We start from the raw sequence: 22,351 nt of genomic DNA on the forward strand, positions 1-22,351 counted from the left end.
TGCGACCGACCTACGTCATCTTTTGCTCAATTTATTATACAGTTGTATCTGCTTAACACTATTTGCTTTTCTTCAGAACCCTTTCCGGAATATGGTATCGTGATCATCGTCCTCGGCTCCTTGCTTGTCATCGTCCTCATCGCCGTGTTCTTCATATACAGGTACACGCTGGTTACAAAGTCATTTTCCCTCTGTCTGTAACTTTGTAATATGGTGGTGGATACCGGACTTGAACACTGTACTTCTGTACTTTTTTCCTAATCTCAAATTTGTGTAATTTGTGAACATGGCGAAAGGGACACCGCATGCATAGTAAGGTTGATACCTATTCCTCACACAGAGGGATAGATAAATAGAGAGAGAATGAGAGAAAGGGGGAAGGAGAGAGAGAGAGAGGGAGAGTTAAAAGAAGGACTGGTCGGCTCGGAGTCAGCATACTGTGTCTGAGTGGGATATTCATGTTAAACTGCTGCATGGTCTCTCAGTGGGCTAGCACTATAAAATTGTGAACATACAACCAGTCGCTCACGCACACACACATACTTGCATGCACACACACGTACACATAGAGAAGCACACAAACACGTACATACACGAACACACCACACAAGGAGCACACACAGCACACACACATATACACACAGAACATACACACACATGCAGCACACACACACACGTACATCACACACATAGCAAGGTCTCTCAGAGCATTTCAACCGGAAGCAACATTATACATATATATATGACAACCATTGTCATCAACAATTACGTTTTTCTTTGTTTAACGCTGCACTCAGCAATATTCCAACTACATGTATATGACATCTGTCTGTAAATAATAGAGTTTGGGCCAGACAATCCATTGATTGACCTCATGAATATCGATCTACGCAATTCGGACACGACGACATGCATCTATCACGCCAGCGAGCCTGTCCACCCGATCCTGTTATGTTTGAGTTTGGACCAATTCCACCCGATCCTGTTATGTTTGAGTTTGGACCAATTCCACCCGATCCTGTTATGTTTGAGTTTGGACCAATTCCACCCGATCCTGTTATGTTTGAGTTTGGACCAATTCCACCCGATCCTGTTATGTTTGAGTTTGGACCAATTCCACCCGATCCTGTTATGTTTGAGTTTGGACCAATTCCACCCGATCCTGTTATGTTTGAGTTTGGACCAATTCCACCCGATCCTGTTATGTTTGAGTTTGGACCAATTCCACCCGATCCTGTTATGTTTGAGTTTGGACCAATTCCACCTGATCCTGTTATGTTTGAGTTTGGACCAATTCCACCTGATCCTGTAATGTTTGAGTTTGGACCAATTCCAACCCGGACATTCTCGAGACATGTTGTAACATCAATGGCATAAATTGCAGTGAAATGATGTAATATTTCTCCTCATTGCCGCCCGAGGTATAATGTAGGTAGCGGAAAATGAACGGAGTGAACCGGAATGGATCTGGCCTCTTTTACTGCAGCATTACGTGTTGAAGACCAAAACTGTTAAAGAGCCATAACTCGTGCAGCCTTACTAGTTCAATTGACCACGCTTACAATCGAGCGTTGAGCGCCTCTCTTCGTTTTCTGTATCTTACATGAGTTTGTTGGTGTGTTCAACATGGAAGAAAGTCAACACGGGGGTAAAGCCTACATGGATGAAGACCAACACGAGGGAAAGCCAACATGGAGGAAGACCAACACGAAGGAAAGCCAACATGGAGGAAGACCAACATGGAAGAAGACCAACATGGGGGAAAGCCAACGTGGAGGAGGACCAACATGGGGGAAAGCCAACGTGGAGGAGGACCAACATGGGGGAAAGCCAACATGGAGGAAGACCAACACGGGGGAAAGCCAACATGGAGGAAGACCAACACGAGGGAAAGCCAACATGGAGGAGGACCATCATGGGGGAAAGCCAACATGGAGGAAGACCAACATGGGGGAAAACTAACATGGAGGAAGACCAACTCGGGGGAAAGCCAACATGGAGGAAGACCAACATTGGGGAAAGCCAACACGGAGGAAGACCAACACGGAGGAAAGCCAACATGGAGGAAGACCAACACGGGGGAAAGCCAACATGGAGGAAGACCAACATGGGGGAAAGCCGACATGGAGGAAGACCAACATGGGGGAAAGCCAACGTGGAGGAAGACCACCATAGGGAAAAGCCATCATGGAGGAAGACCAACACGGGGGAAAGCCAACATGGAGGAAGACCAACACGGGGGAAAGCTAACATGGAGGAAGACCAACACGTGGGAAAGCCAACATGGAGGAGGACCAACACGGGGGAAAGCCAACGTGGAGGAAGACCACCATAGGGAAAAGCCATCATGGAGGAAGACCAACACGGGGGAAAGCCAACATGGAGGAAGACCAACACGGGGGAAAGCTAACATGGAGGAAGACCAACACGTGGGAAAGCCAACATGAAGGAAGACCAACACGGGGGAAAGCTAACATGGAGGAGGACCAACACGGGGGAAAGCCAACATGGAGGAAGACCAACATGGGGGAGAGTCAACATAGAGGAAGACCAACATGGGGGAGAGCCAACATGGAGGAAGACCAACACGGGGGGTAGCCAACATGGAGAAAGACCACCATCGGGAAATGCCATCATGGAGGAAGGCCAACACGGGGGAAAGCCAACATGGAGGAAGAGCAACATGGGGGAGAGCCAACATGAAGGAAGACCAACACGGGGGGTAGCCAACATGGAGGAAGACCACCATAGGGAAAAGCCATCATGGAGGAAGACCAACACGGGGGAAAGTCAACATGGAGAAAGACCAACATGGGGGAAAGTCAACATGAAGGAAGACCAACATGGAGGAGAGCCAACATGGAGGAAGACCAACACGGGGGAAAGCCAACATGGAGGAAGACCAACACGGGGGAAAGGCAACATGGAGGAAGATCAACATGTACTTTGCTCTTCGTATATCCCAAAATGAAACATACAAAATAATGGGCGCCAGGCCTTACAATCTGACATGTTAATTAGTGTACTGTGCGAAATTGGAACACATCCCTGCGGTGAGGGTGATTTGTTACTGCTTGTTTGAGCTATAGGTAATAAAACGTGGGCTAGCAGACATGTTATTTGTTTGCTAGGCTGCGTCAAACGTAACTGGTCTGGATTAATCTTGTACTGAACTGCGTTCTGGTGAACTCGCTGGACACAGGGAAAATTGGTGTAAAGTTGTGCGTTGTGAAGAGAAGTTTTTTGGGGAAATGCCGAGCTATTGTTCAATCAAGCTAAGCGAAATACTGTCACTGCAAATACGAAAACGTCGTTTTTTCCGTATATGGTCATTGGACGGAAAAACGACTAATAATTCATTAAAATTGATTAATTGGTGAGCGTCTAGAAAGTGTCCAGAAAAGGGTCGAGTTTTTCAAGCGTAAAATGAACGGAAAAACGATGTTTTTTGCTCCGCCTTGTACAACTGTTAACGGCCAATCAGATGGCGCTGGTCCCCCCGACGCACGTGATTCCTAAGGCTTCCTTTCGGAAGCTTTAGGTTTCGCATTTCTGGCATGCCTTGCTCTAGTATCTGTCGCGCGCAGTGCAGCGAGATTTGCTGATAAGCCAGTTTTAGGATATGTAACATGTTAATGGAATTCAGACACGCGCCAAGAAGTCAAACCAAACAATGTTACCAAGGTTATTGTGGTAACATATCCCTCGGCTATGAACAGTTACCCCTATCGGATAATGGGTTGTGTTTCATTTGGTTATAACAATAACTAATTTTTTAATGTGAAGTTTACAAGATATAGGGCTTGGACGAGAGGTCGGTGACATGACGTTCTTCACGTGACTGTATTCTTGAAATGGCATTAACACTGACTACTTCCACATTCCTGGGGAAAACCTTTGGAATTCCCTGGTACGAATTCATACATGGTGCAATCACGTCCATCCGTATGATGTGTGCAAGACGCTGAAGATCACTGAATTTTGCGCGACGTGACTACTGCACATGACCAGCGCCGTGATATAACCAAATGTTGTTTAAAGCCACATATAAATCATGAATGAAGCGAATGTGGTACGTGTTGATTCCCAAATGGAAACGCGATGTTCTGGAGATTCAAACATGCGCTCGCAACTTGATGACGTCGTAATTGGACAATGTTATTTTTGAGAGGGAGGTGTCTTGTGAGTTGTTCCCCGTATATGTAGTTAGGCAACGTAGATAAACGCGCCCCTCATGGTTTATTCTCCCCGCATTGTTTTATTGTACGATAAACAACTCCCACTCGTCGTTCAATCAAATTAGTCACTTGATCGAGATGAGGTGAAGTGAGGTGAAATGGGGTGTAACGTCGCGTCCAAGATTATAGCACTTAAATTGCGACGTGCACGTACGTGTGTGAGTGTTTGTGTGGCTTTTTGTACTAGTCCGAACTGATGCCGATTTATAGTGCTAGCTCACCCAGATACCATGCCGCAGTTAAACATGAATACCCCACTCAGACACAGTATACTGACTCCGAGCCGATCAGTCCTTGTTTTACCCCCTTAATGCCGAGCGCCAGACAGGGTAACAACAAGTACCATATTTTAACTTCTTTTGGTATGACGCGGTCGGTGATCGAACCCCGGACCTTCGGCTCTGCGGGCGGACGCTCTACCACTAGACCACGGAGGCGGTCTCATGGTCGAGATGGATTCCATACTTAGACATGTGTGTTGAATGGGTGGCGAATGAGTCGAGGATATTTATCTTAATAGAATGCCCAGGATAATCGAAAAAGGTGTAAGTTATCATCAGGACATTTCATTTTAATAAACTATTTGCATGAAACAAGAGAAGGTAGAAACATATCAAGACCTGGTTGCAAAGTCCGAGTTGGGGTATAAACAAACTAGTGCATCTGTCTCTTCTATCAACTGAATGTCGCCATTCGCACCATTGCGTCTGGAAATACCGTCATTTGCTACTAACTGTCTCAGTAAACTGGTACAAGGCCCGTTTTTGGCACCTGGAAATATACAATGTTGATTTAGAGGTTTCATTCTAGACTGGTCCAAGGCGATCAATGTTAATTAAGTCGTCTTCGGTTCCCGGCAATATCCTCGTCACCTTGACTGTGGTCTGTGTACACAATGACGACAGTCGGATACGATTATCTGTCGCCAACATTAATTAAGACAGGATTGACTGATAAACGTCAACTTCTTCCATTCTATCAAATAAATATAGTGACAAAACCCGTTCCATATCCAATAGAAATCTCTGCATAAAGCCGAGTCGACTGTACGATTCCGACTGTATCACGAGCATGTGTTTATGAATCACTATCAGATAGTAATGTAACCAGGTGTTCACGAAAAAGGTGAGCGTATCATGCCACACCAGTGGCACCCATCACAAACACATGCAAGGGCAAGTCAATTGTTCACCTGAGTAAGTGAGTGAGTATGGTTTTACGCCGCTTTTAACAATATCCCAGCAATGTCACGGCGGGGGACACCAGAAATGGGCTTCACACATTGTACCCATGTCGGGAATCGAACCCGGGTCTTCGGCGTGACGAGCGAACGTTTTAACTACTAGGCTATCCGACCGCCCAATTGTTCACCTGAAGAAACATAGGAACATATGGTACAAGTCAATCGGACATCATTTTTGTCACTGATGCGTCAAATTTGGAAATATCCTCCACATGTCTACTATAAAACCTTTTTAAAGATTCACTGAGACCTTGAATGTTGTAACCTTGACCAAACAACTTTGGAGCAAGAGTATGGTAGAATATCTTGGTAGAAAGAGCATGCTCGAAGAAACCTTTTGTTAAAGGTACTAGTACGAGGTGTGTCTCAAGAGTTATCTGTCGCAAATACCAGTGAAGACAGGACTGACCGATGAGTTTCAAATTCTCATATTCTGCCAAAGTACCGTTTCGATAAATATACTGGTATGAAGAGTGTCTAATAAAACCTCCTAGCCTAACAACGAAGGATGTATTGAACACCCTTAAGAGTTGGAATATAGTACCTACTTTCCATGCTGTCTATGCCTAAAGGCTGATGTGAACCAGCATATTTCTACAGAAAGAAGAAAAGGTGTTCTCTGTTTTGTAAATGGACAATCTTGGCTTCGACGCTGTCATCAAATATCTCCAACTGAAAGGGCTCTCCAACAGCCACCCATGCAGACATGGTGTTCACTTAAGGAGATGATGCTCCTTCCTTTGCCACTGTCACGAGCTGGGCAAAGGGGAAGAGAGAGCATTGAAGATTTCCAAAGTCAGGACAAAAAATAATCGATCTCAGTTACCAGTCGAAACAGATTCCATTGGGCGTAAGAGTGAGTACAATGTAAAACAATTCTATAGTACATTGTGAAAGAACCAGGTCAAAGAAGTAAATTGTGAAACAACAAGGGCCATGATTAAGTACAATGTGATTCATTCAGGGCCAAGAATGAGTACAATGTTTAACAATTCAATGGTAAATTGTGGAAGAACTAGGTCGAAGATAAGTAAATTGTGAAACAATCAGGGCCAAGATTAAGTACATTGTGATTCATTCAGAGCAAAGAGTGAGTACAATGTAAAACAATTCTGTGAAAAAATGTGAAAGAATCAGGTCGAAGAAGTAGATTGTGAAACAATCAGGGCCAAGATTAAGTACATTGTGATTCATTCAGAGCAAAGAGTGAGTACAATGTAAAACAATTCTGTGGAAAAATGTGAAAGAATCAGGTCGAAGAAGTAGATTGTGAAACAATCAGGGCCAAGATTAAGTACATTGTGATTCATTCAGAGCAAAGAGTGAGTACAATGTAAAACAATTCTGTGAAAAAATGTGAAAGAATCAGGTCGAAGAAGTAGATTGTGAAACAATCAGGGCCAAGATTAAGTACATTGTTATTCATTCAGAGCAAAGAGTGAGTACAATGTAAAACAATTCTGTGAAAAAATGTGAAAGAATCAGGTCGAAGAAGTAGATTGTGAAACAATCAGGGCCAAGATTAAGTACATTGTGATTCATTCAGAGCCAAGAGTGAGTACAATGTAAAACAATTCTGTGGAAAAATGTGAAAGAATCAGGTCGAAGAAGTAGATTGTGAAACAATCAGGGCCAAGATTAAGTACATTGTGATTCATTCAGAGCCTAGAGTGAGTACAATGTAAAACAATTCTGTGGAAAAATGTGAAAGAATCAGGTCGAAGAAGTAGATTGTGAAACAATCAGGGCCAAGATTAAGTACATTGTGATTCATTCAGAGCTAAGAGTGAGTACAATGTAAAACAATTCTATAGTACATTATGAAAGAAGCAGGTCAAAGATTAAGTAAATTGTGAAACAACAAGTGTAAATACAATGGTCGAGCAATCAGGGACAAGAGTACGTACAACGGTAAAACAATGAGGGAACAGGAATGAATCGCACAATGGTAAAAGCAGCCCGGAGAAGATTGTCAACTTTATATTAACATGATATGCTCTCCAGGAAATGAATCGGAAGGTCGTGGTTCGCATCATACCAATAACACGCTAAAAGATGGCACAACATTTATGACCCTGCCTGTCGCTCCGTATTATGGGTACTGGTCCGCTCGGAGTCAGTAAACTGTGTCTGAGTGGGGTATCCATGTTGAACTGCAGCATGGTATCTAACTGGTCTCGCACTAGGAAACCGGCACTCGTCCGGACTGGTACAAGCATACAAGATACACGCAAGCGCATGTGCATGCACATCGCCATATGGTTGGTTGAGTTTGTTGTTTAACGCCGCACTCAGCAATATTCCAGCTATATGACAGCGGTCTGTAAATAATTGAGTCTGGAACAGACAATCCGATGATTGATATCATGAACATCGATCCACGCAATTGGGATCTATGACATGCATCAACCAAGTTAGCGAGCTTGACCACCCGATCCCGTTAGTCGCCTTTTACGACAAGCATAGTCACCTTTTAAGGCAAGCATGGGTTGCTGAAGACCTATTCTTCCCCGGAATCTTCACGAGTCCATCGCCACGTGTGCAATACGCTTGAAAGAACGTTAAACCACATTTCTTTAATCTCTTCGTGTGGAGGTCTGTTCAGTCATTACAGGATATTTGCTGTGACGAAATTCTACATGTGTATTTAGAACATGAGGTACTAGTTACTAATGTGATGACGCCGTTGTTTTTACGAGCTTAAACCCATCGCGCCGCCAACGGATCGGTCGTTGCTGGGTACAAGACGGTTGTAAAAACAAACCACCAACCATTATCTTTCTGAGACTAGAAATTACACGGCTGTTTCTGGCTTGCAGAACGTCTCCAAGGTGAACTGAGACTATTTCAGAACAGAAGGGTAAAGATGCTAATGTCAACTACACAAGCAAATTGCCGGTCTGAATTTACGGAGGTCGTTAACGAAGGAAGACGTCTGAGCGAAGGTCAGCTACGTCAAATCCAGAACACTAATAAATATACCTCTAGCAGACCAACCTTAGATTAACTAGTAGGCTTATACCTGTGCTTTGTTTTGGCCCTGCATTAAACATCCATTATGAACAATATGTTTCTCTCGGAAGAAGCTTAACTGTATAACCTTGGCGTTGCTTTGGTAAATTATTTCTTATTTTATATGAATGGTTCAATGAGCTTAAAATATCTTTTTTTTCAGAATTGCACGATCGTTTTGATAAATAAGCAAGCCAAATATTGTACATGAAATACCATTATAACAAGAAGTTTTCTAAGGTTGCAATTCTATATGGCAGTACATCGTCTAGATTTGGCATCTTCATCTAAATCTGTTAACGTTGTGTGTCCACCAATTACAACCATTCTACATATCTCTTCAACGTCTATATAAAGCGACCTGGATATTCAAAAGTTGGGGAGCTATTTCAAATATATATATACTAAGATGAAATACGCTTTAAGATTGACAAGAACAAATAATGAATTATTCAAGTAACATTAAAATTTATTGGACATGTTAAACGACAGCCGTGTAGACACACTTATCATGTGTCAGTGTGTTTGCCATTCACATTTAACTTAAGGGGAGTACTGCACTTTACTGGGTGCAGATTTCCGTGTTTCAATTTGAGCCTCGAGGAGGATGCAACTCATGGTGACAGCTTTGTAGGCTAATGAGTTAACTTATTAGCCAACAACCTAACTACTTGACCACGGGCGTTATGACACATAATTAGAGCTTATTCACCAAGTGATCTGCACCCGATTGTTTTCCTTCATGCGCATGCGCAGTAGCACTATTGTCCGCGATGGCTAACCTATTCCCAAACTCACAAGGAACCTTAATTATTTTAAAGTGATGCCTGAACCTAAAAATTATATAGGGGTGTGTGATTTGCATGTGGTGTCAAAACCTAAGGGTTGCGTAGGTGTGTTTCATCGGAAAGGTGCACCTAACCTTTATAGTTGTATAGGGATGTTTAATCGGAAATATGATTCAAGACTTAAGATAGAGGTCAGGGTAGCCTACCCAGACACTAACCCAACTAACCTTAATTACTAGGCTCGAATAGGAACATCAGATCAGTGAAGCGAAAGCCACAGCCAGTTGTGTGAATCTGCGCTAAAGCTGCCCCCGATGACTGTCATGTTGCCAACTTAAAATTATCAATAAACATTTAGTCTTTCTCCATTGTCAACTATCCAATGGAAAACGCTTTTTGAAATAATATAGCATTTCCAATAATTTTCAGTTGTGCCTTACTTAAACATTTGACTTTCATTCTTTGACACATATCTGCTGTCGGTAATCAAGCCATGTTATGAGGGCACTTAAAACATCGATTTTAGCCATGCAAGCTAATGTTTAATAGCATCGTAGCGGAACATGCCATGGGGACATGACAACACACAAGACCTGTGAAGATCCGGGTTAGAGCAGGTCTTCAGCAACGCATTCTTGCCCTAAGAGGTGACCAACGGGACCGGTTGGTCAGGCTGGCTGACTTGGTTGATGCACCGTATCTCAATTGAGGAGATCGATGCTTATGATGTCAATATATAACTGAATTGTCTGGCGCAGACTCGATTATTTACAGACGGCCGTCATAAAGCTGGAATATTGCTGAGTGCGGCGTTATGCATCAAACAACAACAGCAACCACAAACATACACAATCAGTTGGAGCCTGATCACATGATATCTAATTGCGAGCCTGATCACATGATATCTAATTGCATCACGGTTTATGACAACCATTGTCTTTTCTGACCGTGATCTACCAAGGAGAGAATTATTTTTTTTACTTTTTTGATGCAAATAAAAGCTACGAAACCTTTCCTAACAGCACCGCCCAGTGTACGATTCCGATACTATTATGATCATGTGTTTATCTATCACTATCAAATAGTGGTGACAACAGGTGTTCACGGCAAGGTGAGCGTATCCTGCCCCTCACAACACACCCAAAGGCAAATCAAGCATTCTTTTTAAAAAAACAACGAGTTGTCGTTTCAGGCGCCGCGATTCGCTGTGCTGTTTACCTTATAAAAATGAAATGGCCTCATGACGAATTACATGTCCTCAATTCTCCAGCGTATCATATTTCCATTCCATATGTTAAATACCCTGGGCCTCGACCCATTGACCCTCGGGGGCACGGGTGGCACAGTCGTCTAAGGCGCCACGATTCGCTGTGCATAGTTGTGTCCCTTGGGCACGCCAGAAACCTATGATTGGGGGTTCGAATCCCGGTTCTCCCCGATTATGTTTCTAGGTTTGTCAGCACCATACCCGTGCTCGTGGGTTTCATCAAAGAAGTAAATGTCTGAGACCTGCATCACTTCGGGCTTTTCTCCAACATGAAGGTGACACGCCGAAATATAACTTGACTACTGCTCAAAGTGCCATTAAACCAAACTAACTTTTCACCTTTTATTCCCTGGACTTTATTATCGTATCCTCCTCGTATACTGGAAACAATGGCAGTTGTCACGTAACAAAACTCTCACAAAGCAATCATATTGAGTACCGTGTCAAGCATATTCTAGGTCAGTCTCCAGAAGTGGATCAAATGAGTTCATGTACGGCAGTCCCGGAGGATTGAGTGAGTGAGTGAGTGAGTGAGTGAGTGAGTGAGTGAGTGAGTGATTGAGTGAGTGAGTGCGTGAGTATGGTTTTACGCCGCCTTTAGCAATATTCAAGCAATATCACGGCGGGGGACACCAGAAATGGGCTTCACACATTGTACCTGTCGGGAATAGAACCCGGGTCATCGGCGTGACGAGCGAACGCTTTAACCACGAGGTTACCCGACCGCCCCCGGAGGTGTGATGGCGTCTTTGTTTAAGGGCCCTTGTCAAATAATCTTATAATTGAAGGCAACACTGCTCATTCACGTGGTGAAGATGTCCGATTCGGTAACAGAAAAGATGCTTATTGGATACATCAACATCTTGTAACAAAAACCTAGAACCATCTTCGAATTCCTGGTGTTTAATTTGATAAAGTGACTACAGATTATAAAGACATTAATGTCAGTTTATCCGAGTAAATTGAGCCAGACAAAGTATAGAAAGCAGGCAGTAGGATAAGGACATCATCGCCCACTGGAAATGCCAAGGTACAAAGAAATATTGTCAGGAATGTTGGGTAGGATCAGGTCCTTGTCGCCATCTCAAGCGCATTGAGACACAACCGTTGTGCGGTGAGACTGATTTGTTACTGCTTGTTTGAGCTATAGGTAATAAAACGTGGGCTAGAAGACATGTTATTTGTCTGCGTGGCCTGCTTCAAACGTAACTAGACTTAAGTTCGACTAATCCAGTACAAAACAGGGGTCATTATTGTAGTACGGGTTAGTTCACTGGACACAAGGAAACATTGATTCCATGTTGAAAAGACAATAATTTTGTTCCAAATGCCGAGATATTGCTCAATTATGCTGAGCGAAATACTGTTGAAGTTAAATGCACACGTCAAGTGATTTATCTGAAATGTTTTTAAAGCGGCGTTTAAATCAAGCATATTAGTCCGGAGAAATGTCGATTTTATAGCCCACTGAGATACCATGCCAGCTTAAATTGGATACCCACTTAGACACAGCAGACTGACTCTGAGCCGACCAGTCCTTGTTTTAGCCCTTAGTGCCAGGCCGGGTAACAACAAGTACTACCTTTTAACGCGAGGGAAATACCGAAATTTAGGCACGAGTGTCGTAAACATAGTATGACATGAACACGAATTTAGTGTTCATTTATTCTCCAGAAGTGGATCAGATAGGTCCATGTACGGCAGTCCCAGAGGTGTGAATGAGTATGGTTTTATGCCGCTTTTAGCAATATTCAAGCAAATAACACGGCGGGGGTTTAACGCCGCTTTTAACGGTATTCCAGTTATATCAGGGCGTGTCAGCTTAATTCGGGAGGAAAGCCCGAAGTGATGCAGGTCTCAGACGTTTACCACTTCGGTGAAACCCACGAGCACGGTTGTGGTGCTGGAAAACCTAAAAACCTAATCGGGGCGAACCGGGATTCGAACCCCCAATCATACAAGAGACGACGTGGGCATATCAACACTTTGTCTCAAAGACCGAGTTGGGGTTTCGATGGCGAAGCAGCTTTTTCTGGTATCAACTGAATGTCGCCATTCGCACCATTGCGTCTGGAAATACAGTCATTTGCTACTAATTGTCTCAGTAAACTGGTACAAGGCCCGTTTCGACACCTGAAAATATATAATGTTGATTTAGAGGTTTCATTCTAGACTGGTCAATGTTAATTAAGTCGTCTTCGGTTCCCGGCGATATCCTCGTCACCTTGACTGTGGTCTGTGTACACAATGACGACATTCGGATACGATTATCTGTCGCCAATATTAATCAAGACAGGATTGACTGATAAACGTCAACTTCTTCTCATTCTATCAAATAAATATAGCGACTAAACCCGTTCCATATCCAATAGAAATCTCTGCATAAAGCCGAATCGATTGTACGATTCCGACTGTATCACGAGCATGTGTTTATGAATCACTATCAGATAGTAATGGTACCATGTGACAGGCGAAAAGGTGAGCGTATCCTCCCACACCCGTCACAAACACATGCAAAGGCTAGTCAACTGTTCATATGGTAAAAGTCAAAATAGGGAATTACATCGGACATCACATTTGTCACTATAAGCAGATACTGAATTACAGTCAAAGCAGTGGACACATCTAACGTGTCCTTTTCCAAAGAAGAAGGCAACGTCTGACCCATCAGATGGCATGGTGATGGCTTCGGTTACCTGATTGGTTGGTTAGTTGGTTTAACGACACACTCAGCAATATTCCAGCAATATGGCGGCGGTCTGTAAATAATCGAGTCTGGACCAGACAATCCAGTGACTGATATCATGAACATCGATCCACTCAATTGGGATAGATGACATGCTTCAGACCAAGTCAGGGAGACTAAACTCCCGATCCCGTTAGTCGCCTTTTATGACACGCACAGTCGATTGAACGACAAACATGGATTGCTGAAGACCTTTACTACCCCGGATCATTACGGGTTCATCAAATGGGATTAATTTTATATCGGTGTCCTGGGATTCAAACGGAATCATCCCCAAGCTCAGCCGATTAACGGCCAAAATTATTCTAATCCGCTTCTGCTTCAACTCCATCAACGCAATCTATCAAAGTTAGGCTAAGAAAATTTCAGCCACGCCTGGCATTCGTACCGATTCATGTTACGTTAACTAAAATATATTCAGTCTGTGACATTTTCGAGTGTGTGACACGATCCTGGTCTCTCGGGGGACAGTTGTACCCAGGTCGTCACAGCTGCTGCAGTTTGCCGTTCAGTGTTGCATCCCTTAGGCGTCCCAGAACCTCACGGGTTCCAATCCCTGTTTCTCCTTGATTCTGCATCTAGTTGGTCAAAAAGACGTTAAATCCAACCTCTCGCGCTCATTTAGACGTGACCCCTGATGATTCCGGGGAAGAATAGGTCTTCAGCAACCCATGTTTGCCGTAAAAGGCGACTATGCTTGTCGTAAAAGGCGACTAACGGGATCGGGTTGTCAGGCTCGCTGACTTGGTTGATGCATGTCATTGATTCCAATTGCGTGGATCGATGTTCATGATGTAAATAACTGGATTGTCTGGTCCAGACTCGATTATTTACAGATCGCCGTCATATAGCTGGAATATTACTGAGTGCAGCGTAAAGCAACAAACAAAAACATAAAATCATTTAGACGTTAGTGTGATGTCAATAGTATCGAGTAAACATGATTGTTGCAGTGGTGTTTCCAGTATCCTTGGCTCCTGAAAATATACAAAATGATTGTGATTGATGACTTATTGGTGCCTGCGTTGCCTCTAGATGTCAATGAGTGTTGATTCCGTGTTACAAAAACTAAAATATATTCAGAGTGAAATCCTAATGTTATACGAAGGTTACACGGTTGTGTAATATGACCCCACTCCCTTGGATATCGAGGGACACGGCTACCTCAGTTTGAAAAGATGCCGCAATTTGCCGTTCATAGTTGTATTCCTTTGGCGTGCCAGACACCATTGTTCATTGGTTCGAATTCCTGATGCACCTTGATAATGTGTCGATGTTTGTCAAACCGGAGATAAATCTATTTCCCTCATACTCACTTAGATGTTAGTGTAAATGATTGTAATTACCTTACGTCAATGAGTGCTTGAATATAACTTGAGAAAAAGCTGTGGGAGTTTGTTATCAAATAGCTGCCATGGATTGTAGAGAAGTAAACGCCAAACACTTGATGTTTTTATCGTTATCCCCAAAGAGTCCCTTACCAAGGGTAAGTATAAAGTTAAATAATAAGAATCAAAGGTAAATCTACAGCAATGATGACAATGAGTAAGTGTAGTGCTCCAAAATCAGCGCCAAGAGTAAGTGCAAAGTACACTGTTCAAGCAATCAGGATTCCTACATGGGTACAATGTTTGAATCCCCGTGGTCTAGCGGACAGAGCGTCTGTCCAGAGAGCAGATAACATATGGACTGGTCCTTCAGAGTCATTATAATGTTAAACTGGGGCATGGAATCTCAGTGGTCTAGCACTCCAAAACTTGCATAAGCCGCGACCTGGTACCGGCAGCTACACACATATGGTTTTATCAGTATTACATTTGGATTACAAACACACAGAGGCGTCCCCAATATTATCGTCGAGAAGTTGTGACAGTTTTAACAAGGAGTGTACTGTGGATTTTTCACTATATACATGTTATTTGTTTCATTTCAAGTACCTTCTTGTGGTAGTCTGTTCACTCATTACAGGATATTTGCTATAATGAAATGTCCATGTGTGTATTTAGAATATGAGGTACTAGTTTCTAATGTGATGAAACGGTTGTTTTTACGAGCTTAAACCCATCGCGCCGCCAACGGATCGGTCGTTGCTGGGTACAAGACGGTTGTAAAAACAAACCACCAACCATTATCTTTCTGAGACTAGAAATTACACGGCTGTTTCTGGCTTGCAGAATTTCTCCAAGGTAAACTGAGACTATTTTGGAACAGAAGAGTACAGATGCTAATGTCAACTACACAAGCAAATTGCCGGTCTGAATTTACGGAGGTCGTTAACTGGGGACAAGTCGGGCGAAGGTTAGCTGCGTCAAATTAAGAACACTAATAACTACAGTAAAGTACGGTTATACGAACTCAAAGGGACTACAGTATGCTACTGTTATAACGAACTCAAAGGGACTACTAATTTTAGTTGGTTATAACCGAAGTTCGTTATAAGCATAGATACAGTATAAGAGCAGCAAATAGTCGGGACCAAAAAAGTAAGTTCGTTATATCCGTCAGTTCGTTTTAAGCGTGTTTGTTATAACAGTGGTTTACTGTACTAATTTTAGTTCGTTATAACCGTAGTTCGTTATAAGCATATATACAGTATAACAACAGCAAATAGTCGGTACCAAAAGAGTAAGTTGGTTATATCCACCAGTTCGTTATAAGCGTGTTCGTTATAACCGTAGTTTACTGTATACCTATATCGGACTATACTCAGACTCACTAGCAGGCTTATAGATGTGCATTGTTCAGTAAATATTCATTATGTAAATATTTCCTCAGTAGAGTGAGTGAGTAAGTGAGTTGGGTTTTACGCCGCTTTTAACAATATTCCAGTTATATCGCGGCGTGTCAGCTTAGTGTGGGAGGAAAGCCCGAAGTGATGCAGGTCTCAGAGGTTTACCACTTCGGTGAAACCCACGAGCACGGGTATGGTGCTGACCTAGAAACATAATCGGGTCGAACCGGGATTCGAACCCACACTCATAGGTTTCTGGCGTGTCCAAGGGACGCAACTCTGCACAGCGAATCGCGGCACCTTAGACGACTGGGCCACCCTTGCCCCCTTTCAGTAGAAGCACTGACGTTCAGTAAGGGAACAGTAAAACCGTAATACCTGTGCTTGTTTATATAAATCAGTACTAACGTTATCGTAAACCGGTTAACCATGTGAACGCTACTGTTTCAGAACTGCGACATCAATTTGCTTTATAAGCAAGCCAAATAACGTACATTATTAATTACTACTATTCCAGATTTCTTAGGCCGAAATTCTATATGGCAGGACATTGTCTAGATTTTGCATCTTCATTTTCATCGTTGCAGTTTCTTCAAAACCATCATTCTACATATTTCTTCAACACACGTGTAAATCGGCCTTGACATTCAAATATGGGTTAGATGTTTAAAAGCATAAGGCAATGCTGAATATTGCAATAAAGGCCAGTGGATTGGACGTTTGACATTTACAGGATAAGGTTTTGAACTCGTTTTCTCATGATAAAATACGCATTAAGATTGATAAGAACGATTGTATGAATAATTCACGTCACATTAGAATGTATTCGACTTGATAATAGTCGACTGTGTAGATACGTGAACAAGAATCATATGCCAAATGACTTTGTAATGTATCAATAAAATATGTTTTGTCATCGCAATGTACATGTGACCTTTCCTTAACTGATCGTCAGCAATTAGAATGGGAGACCCACAAATATGTTTATTTCTTGTTGTTTGTTGGTTTCTTGTTTAACGTCGCACTCAGCAATATTCCAGCTATATGACGGCGGTCTGTAAATAACCGAGTCTAGATTAGACAGTTCAGTGTTTGACGGCATGAGCATCGATCCACGCAATTGGGATCGATGAAATGCATCAACCAAGACAGCGAGCCTGACCACCCGATCCCGTTAGTCGCCTTTTACGTCAAGCATAGATTGCTGAAGACCTATTCTACCCCGGATCTTTACGGGTCTGTTTCTTGTTAGACGCCGTACTGAGCAATATTCCAGCTACATGACGGTGGCCTCTAAATAAGAGACCGGACAATCCAGTGATTGACATAATGAGCATCGATCGATGCAATTGGTATACCTCACCTCTCCACCCTATCCCGTTAGTTGCATCTCAAGATGAAGTAGGAAACTTCATTTAAACGAGGAAGCGTACAAGGCATTGAGCCAAAATGTTGTGTCATCTCAGTTATCGGTACATAGGAAACGTCCCAGGTGAAGGTCAGCGATTATCAACAACGCGTATGTCCCCCATTGGAATCGATAGCGGCCTGACATCCCCTGCACATGGAAGAGACGAGTATGCGAATCACATCCTGGGGAAAGGTAGCCCAATCGGCCTGCAACGCAAAAGCCATCTGCTGCAACGTCTGGGGTTGTGGTTGACGTCGGCGTAGCCGTCTATCCAATTCATCCCACAGGTGCTCCATCGGGTTCAAATCTGGGGATATGGACGGCCAGGGGAAAACATCAACGCTGCTGTTGTGTAGACAGACTCTTGTGATCCGTGCTGTATGCGGTCGAGCGTTGTCCCGCTAGAATGCACCGTTGCCCTTGGCTGCAATTGGGAGGACGTGTGGTAGGTGAATTTCGTTGATGTATCGTGAGCCGTAAGATTTCCCTTCCACGATGACAGATAAGCGCCCACATCATCACGCTACCCCCACCAAACATGTCAACTTCCCGTTCACAGTTTCCGACGTAACGTTCTCCCCGACGTCTGTTGACCCGTGCTCTTCGATCCCCACGACAGGAAGAGAAATCTTTATTCGTCGCTGAACCAGACATCTCTCCATCGCAGTTGAGGCCTTACCCTGTGTTGACGACACCAATGCAGTCGACTCAATATGAAACGTCGAACAGGACGTCTTGCTCGTAGACCTGCTGCTCTTGTGATGGAGCTGGGTGCTTTATTGAAAACCCTGGCTACAGCTGATCTGGATTCCCCTGCCTGCAAGCGGCTTATAATGTTGTTTCTTGGCACTTCTGTTAATCTTGGCATGTTGTTGAACTGTTACTGTTCGATTGACGCAGAAAGTTCATAGTGGTGCTGCACGTGCAGTACGCGCAGCTCCATTACCCTTTTGTGAATGCGCTGGGCGCGAATCGTACTCGTTTCCCGACTAATCGTTTGCATGTCCTTGTTGTGATCATTTTGATCCGCGAAATTTGTCACTGACACTATAACACATAACACCTCTTCATTTTGCGCCTCTTGGTCCGCTAATTTTGCTTTTATGGCCAACAATATCCGAAATGCGTTTCGTTTTTTGAAGAGTATAGTACCGTTGAGGATAGAATGGGACGCCATTGTATCTATATAAAACGATGAGTAGTGTATGGAAAGAAATATCTTATCATTTTCAGATCGCGTCAAATAGCTGCAATATTGCTGATTGTGGCGTTAAACAACAAACAACAGAACTTTTCAAATAATGGAACAGTGCTTATTATGTCGCCTCAGGCAATAACCAGAAACTTCTGACTGTGGGTTCGAATCCCGGTTCGCCCCGATTATGTTTCTAGGTTTGTCAGCACCATACCCCTGCCCGTGGGTTTCACCGAAGTTGTAAACGTCAGAGACCTGCATCACTTCAGGCTTTCCTCCCACATTAAGCTGACACGCCCTGATATAATTGGAATACTGTTAAACGCGGCGTAAACTCACTCACTCACTGAGGCAATAACACTTTCAACCGAAAGGTTAAGACAATCTACTCCAAATGGCAACAAACAACATGATCGTGTAAACCCTCAACGTCAGATGATAGCCAATTTCACTTATCCGCCGAAACAGAGTCCATTTGGCTTCTAAGGAAAAATGGCTGTGAAACTCATGTGAATTGGTCACTGAGATCAGTGATGACACCTGGTGTATGCGAAAAGGTAGGCATGTCCTGCCCTACCGGTAGCACCTACCACTCACACAATTAGCCTAAAAAGGAAAGCGTTTGTTTGTTATTAACGTCGCACAGCAGTTCACCTGTCAAGCGACCGCCTCCGTGGTCTAGTGGTTCGATCCCCGGCCGCGTCACATCAAAAGACGTTAATAGATGGTACTTGTTGTTACTCTGTCTGGCGCTCGGTATTAAGGGGCTAAAACAAGGACCAGTAGTCAGTATACTGTGTCTGAGTGGGGTATTCATGTTAAACTGCGGCATGGTATCTCAGTGAGCTAGCACTATAAATCGGCATCAGTCCGGACTAGTACAAGCAGCCATACACACACACACGTACATACACGTCGCTATATCAGTGCAATTATCTTGGACGCGACGTTAAACCCCTCACCTCACCTCACCTTTCATGCAACGCTGGACTCTTAACAAACCTTACAATCAAGTGATGGACAAGAAAATCCAGTTACATACGAGGGCATTTAGTGATTTTGTTGAAACTAAGATAAAGAATGACGACAAATATACTGCTGCTTATAATTAAAGAAAAATTAAAGAATCAAGAACTAGATGAAAGGTTCACATCATCAATAATCACGTGCATGTATCGAGCCATAACGTTATACGGCCTATCTCGCCCCAGGCCATCAGAATAATACCCAGGGACACTATCAGAAAGCAAATCTCAAAACAATACAAGAACTTGCGGCATTCTTCCAGCTTGTTAGAAAGTATCCAGAGCCCAAACAAAGTTGAACAGCTGTTCCCGTAAGAAGAACAGATTATCGCTGTTGTGGCCAGTATCTTGTCCCCCCCCCCCCCCCCCCCCTCCCCCTTCCCCAACTCTGGTACCCTTCCCTAATAGTCTCTTACCCACTTACCCATCCCCCCTCTTATCTGCGGTCCACAGATAAGGAATTACAAGTGATTTATTTGCGGACAGATTTGGTCAAGCCAAACGCCCTCGCTATTGATTACCTAAATGAAGTTAGTCGCGGTTCCCGTTGGACAAATTAAGTTGTGACCCGTTCGACCTCGACTCAAGAAGGGCAGACAAAGATAGCGTCTCCCGTTGACCTCAGATTCTGTAATTCAAGGTGGTCCTGTTTACGCTGTCATGTCGGTGAAATGGTGAAAACGTTAAAGTTGAACCTCACGTTTGTCTATCAGCGTCTGTATGTTTTCAATGTTTGATTTACATCATGGTCGTGTCATAAAGACTGTCAATGTCAGAAACAGCGGCTGGACATCTATGTCGCTAGGTGGGGTCGTGTAATAATATATATTAATGTCAGAAACAGTTGCTGGACATCTATGTCGCTAGGTGGGGTCGTGTGATAAAGGCTATCAATGTCAGAAACAACGGTTGGACACCTACATCTATGTAGTTAGGTGGGGTCGTGTGATAAATACTATCAATGTCAGATACAGCGGCTGGATATCTTTGTAGTTAGGTGGGGTCGGGTGAAAAAGACTATTAATGTCAGTAACAATTGCTGGATATCTATGTAGTAAGGTGGGGTTGTGTCATAACATATATTAATGTCGAAACAGTGGCTGTTTATCTATGTATACTGAACCACAAAAGTTCCTTAGACATTGAATAAGATTTAAGGCAAAGTTACGTTTTTTACCAAATTTGAAACAATTTCGGTTTGCAACTGATAAAAGCCTCCTATAAGTGATCAAATGGTTTAATTTGCCATACTGACTTCAGAAAATGCGTGATTTCATAAAAAGCATGAACATGCCAAAATGTCAATTTACAAATCAATAGCGTGTGTGTCAACCTCTGGTTGCGATGGAAGCAACACATCTTCGCCTCGTGGAATGGACCAGGCGTCGCACAAAGTCCTGTGGGATATCTGTCCATATCTGCTGGAGCATGTTTCGAAGTTCCTGGAGTGTCTGTGGAACACGTGGTTGACGTTGAAGGCGCCGATCCATCTCATCCACATGTGTTCGATTGGTGAGAGATCAGGGGAGCGAGCCGGCCAGGGCATGACATTCACGTTGTTTTGTTAAAGAGAATCCTGAACAAGTCGAGCAATATGAGGCCGGGCGTTGTCATGTTGAAAGGTAATGCCTGGGCCATTAATGCACATGTTTTTATACCCTTTCTTGGGTAGTGAAATGCATGAGGCTTGCATAAAAATCAACTTTTGCATGGAATGCATGCTTTTCTGTAGTAGTTGCGTTTTTGTGACTTGATTCCATACATGTACTACAATATTGAAAACCATTCTTGTTTGAAAAATACACTAAAATATTGGTGTCACAGGAACTTTGCTGTTGAGTATAGTTAGGTGGGGTCGTGTAATAATGTATATTAATGTCAGAAGCAGTGGTTTGAAATATATGTAGTTGGGTGGGGTCGTGTTATAATGTATATCAATGTCAGAGACAGTGGTTTGAAATATATGTAGTTAGATGGGGTCGTGTTATAATGTATATCAATGTCAGAAACAATGGTTTGAAATATATGTAGTTAGGTGGGGTCGTGTTATAATGTATATCAATGTCAGAAACAGTGGTTTGAAATATATGTAGTTAGGTGGGGTCGTGTTATAATGTATATCAATGTCAGAGACAGTGGTTTGAAATATATGTAGTTGGGTGGGGTCGTGTTATAATGTATATCAATGTCAGAAGCAGTGGTTTGAAATATATGTAGTTAGGTGGGGTCGTGTGATATGTATATTAATCTCAGAAACAGTGGTTTGAAATATATGTAGGTTGGTGGGGTCGTGTTATAATGTATATTAATGTCAGAAACAGTGGTTTGAAATATATGTAGATAGGTGGGGTCGTGTTATAATGTATATCAATGTCAGAGACAGTGGTTTGAAATATATGTAGTTTGGTGGGGTCGTGTTATAATGTATATTAATGTCAGAAACAGTGGTTTGAAATATATGTAGTTAGGTGGGGTCGTGTTATAATGTATATCAATGTCAGAGACAGTGGTTTGAAATATATGTAGTTAGGTGGGGTCGTGTTATAATGTATATTAATGTCAGAGACAGTGATTTGAAAAATATGTAGTTAGGTGGGGTCGTGTGATAATGTATATTAATGTCAGAGACAGTGGTTTGAAATATATGTAGTTTTAAAACGAAAGGTTGAACCACGTTTTAATAGACCCGCGCATG

General features: G+C 42.9%; 1 protein-coding gene across 1 annotated transcript; it reads left to right on the forward strand.

Moving 5' to 3' along the window:
- The first annotated feature begins 1,691 nt into the window (after positions 1-1,691).
- LOC139460380 (uncharacterized) lies at positions 1,692-2,447 on the forward strand. Its single transcript, XM_071241872.1, has one exon. It carries the CDS (start codon positions 1,692-1,694, stop codon positions 2,445-2,447), a length of 756 nt encoding a protein of 251 aa, XP_071097973.1.
- The last annotated feature ends 19,904 nt before the right edge of the window (positions 2,448-22,351 follow it).

Source organism: Haliotis cracherodii, unplaced genomic scaffold (assembly GCF_022045235.1).
Source record: "Haliotis cracherodii isolate W230 unplaced genomic scaffold, xgHalCrac1.p SCAF_14, whole genome shotgun sequence".
Classification (NCBI taxonomy): domain Eukaryota; kingdom Metazoa; phylum Mollusca; class Gastropoda; order Lepetellida; family Haliotidae; genus Haliotis; species Haliotis cracherodii.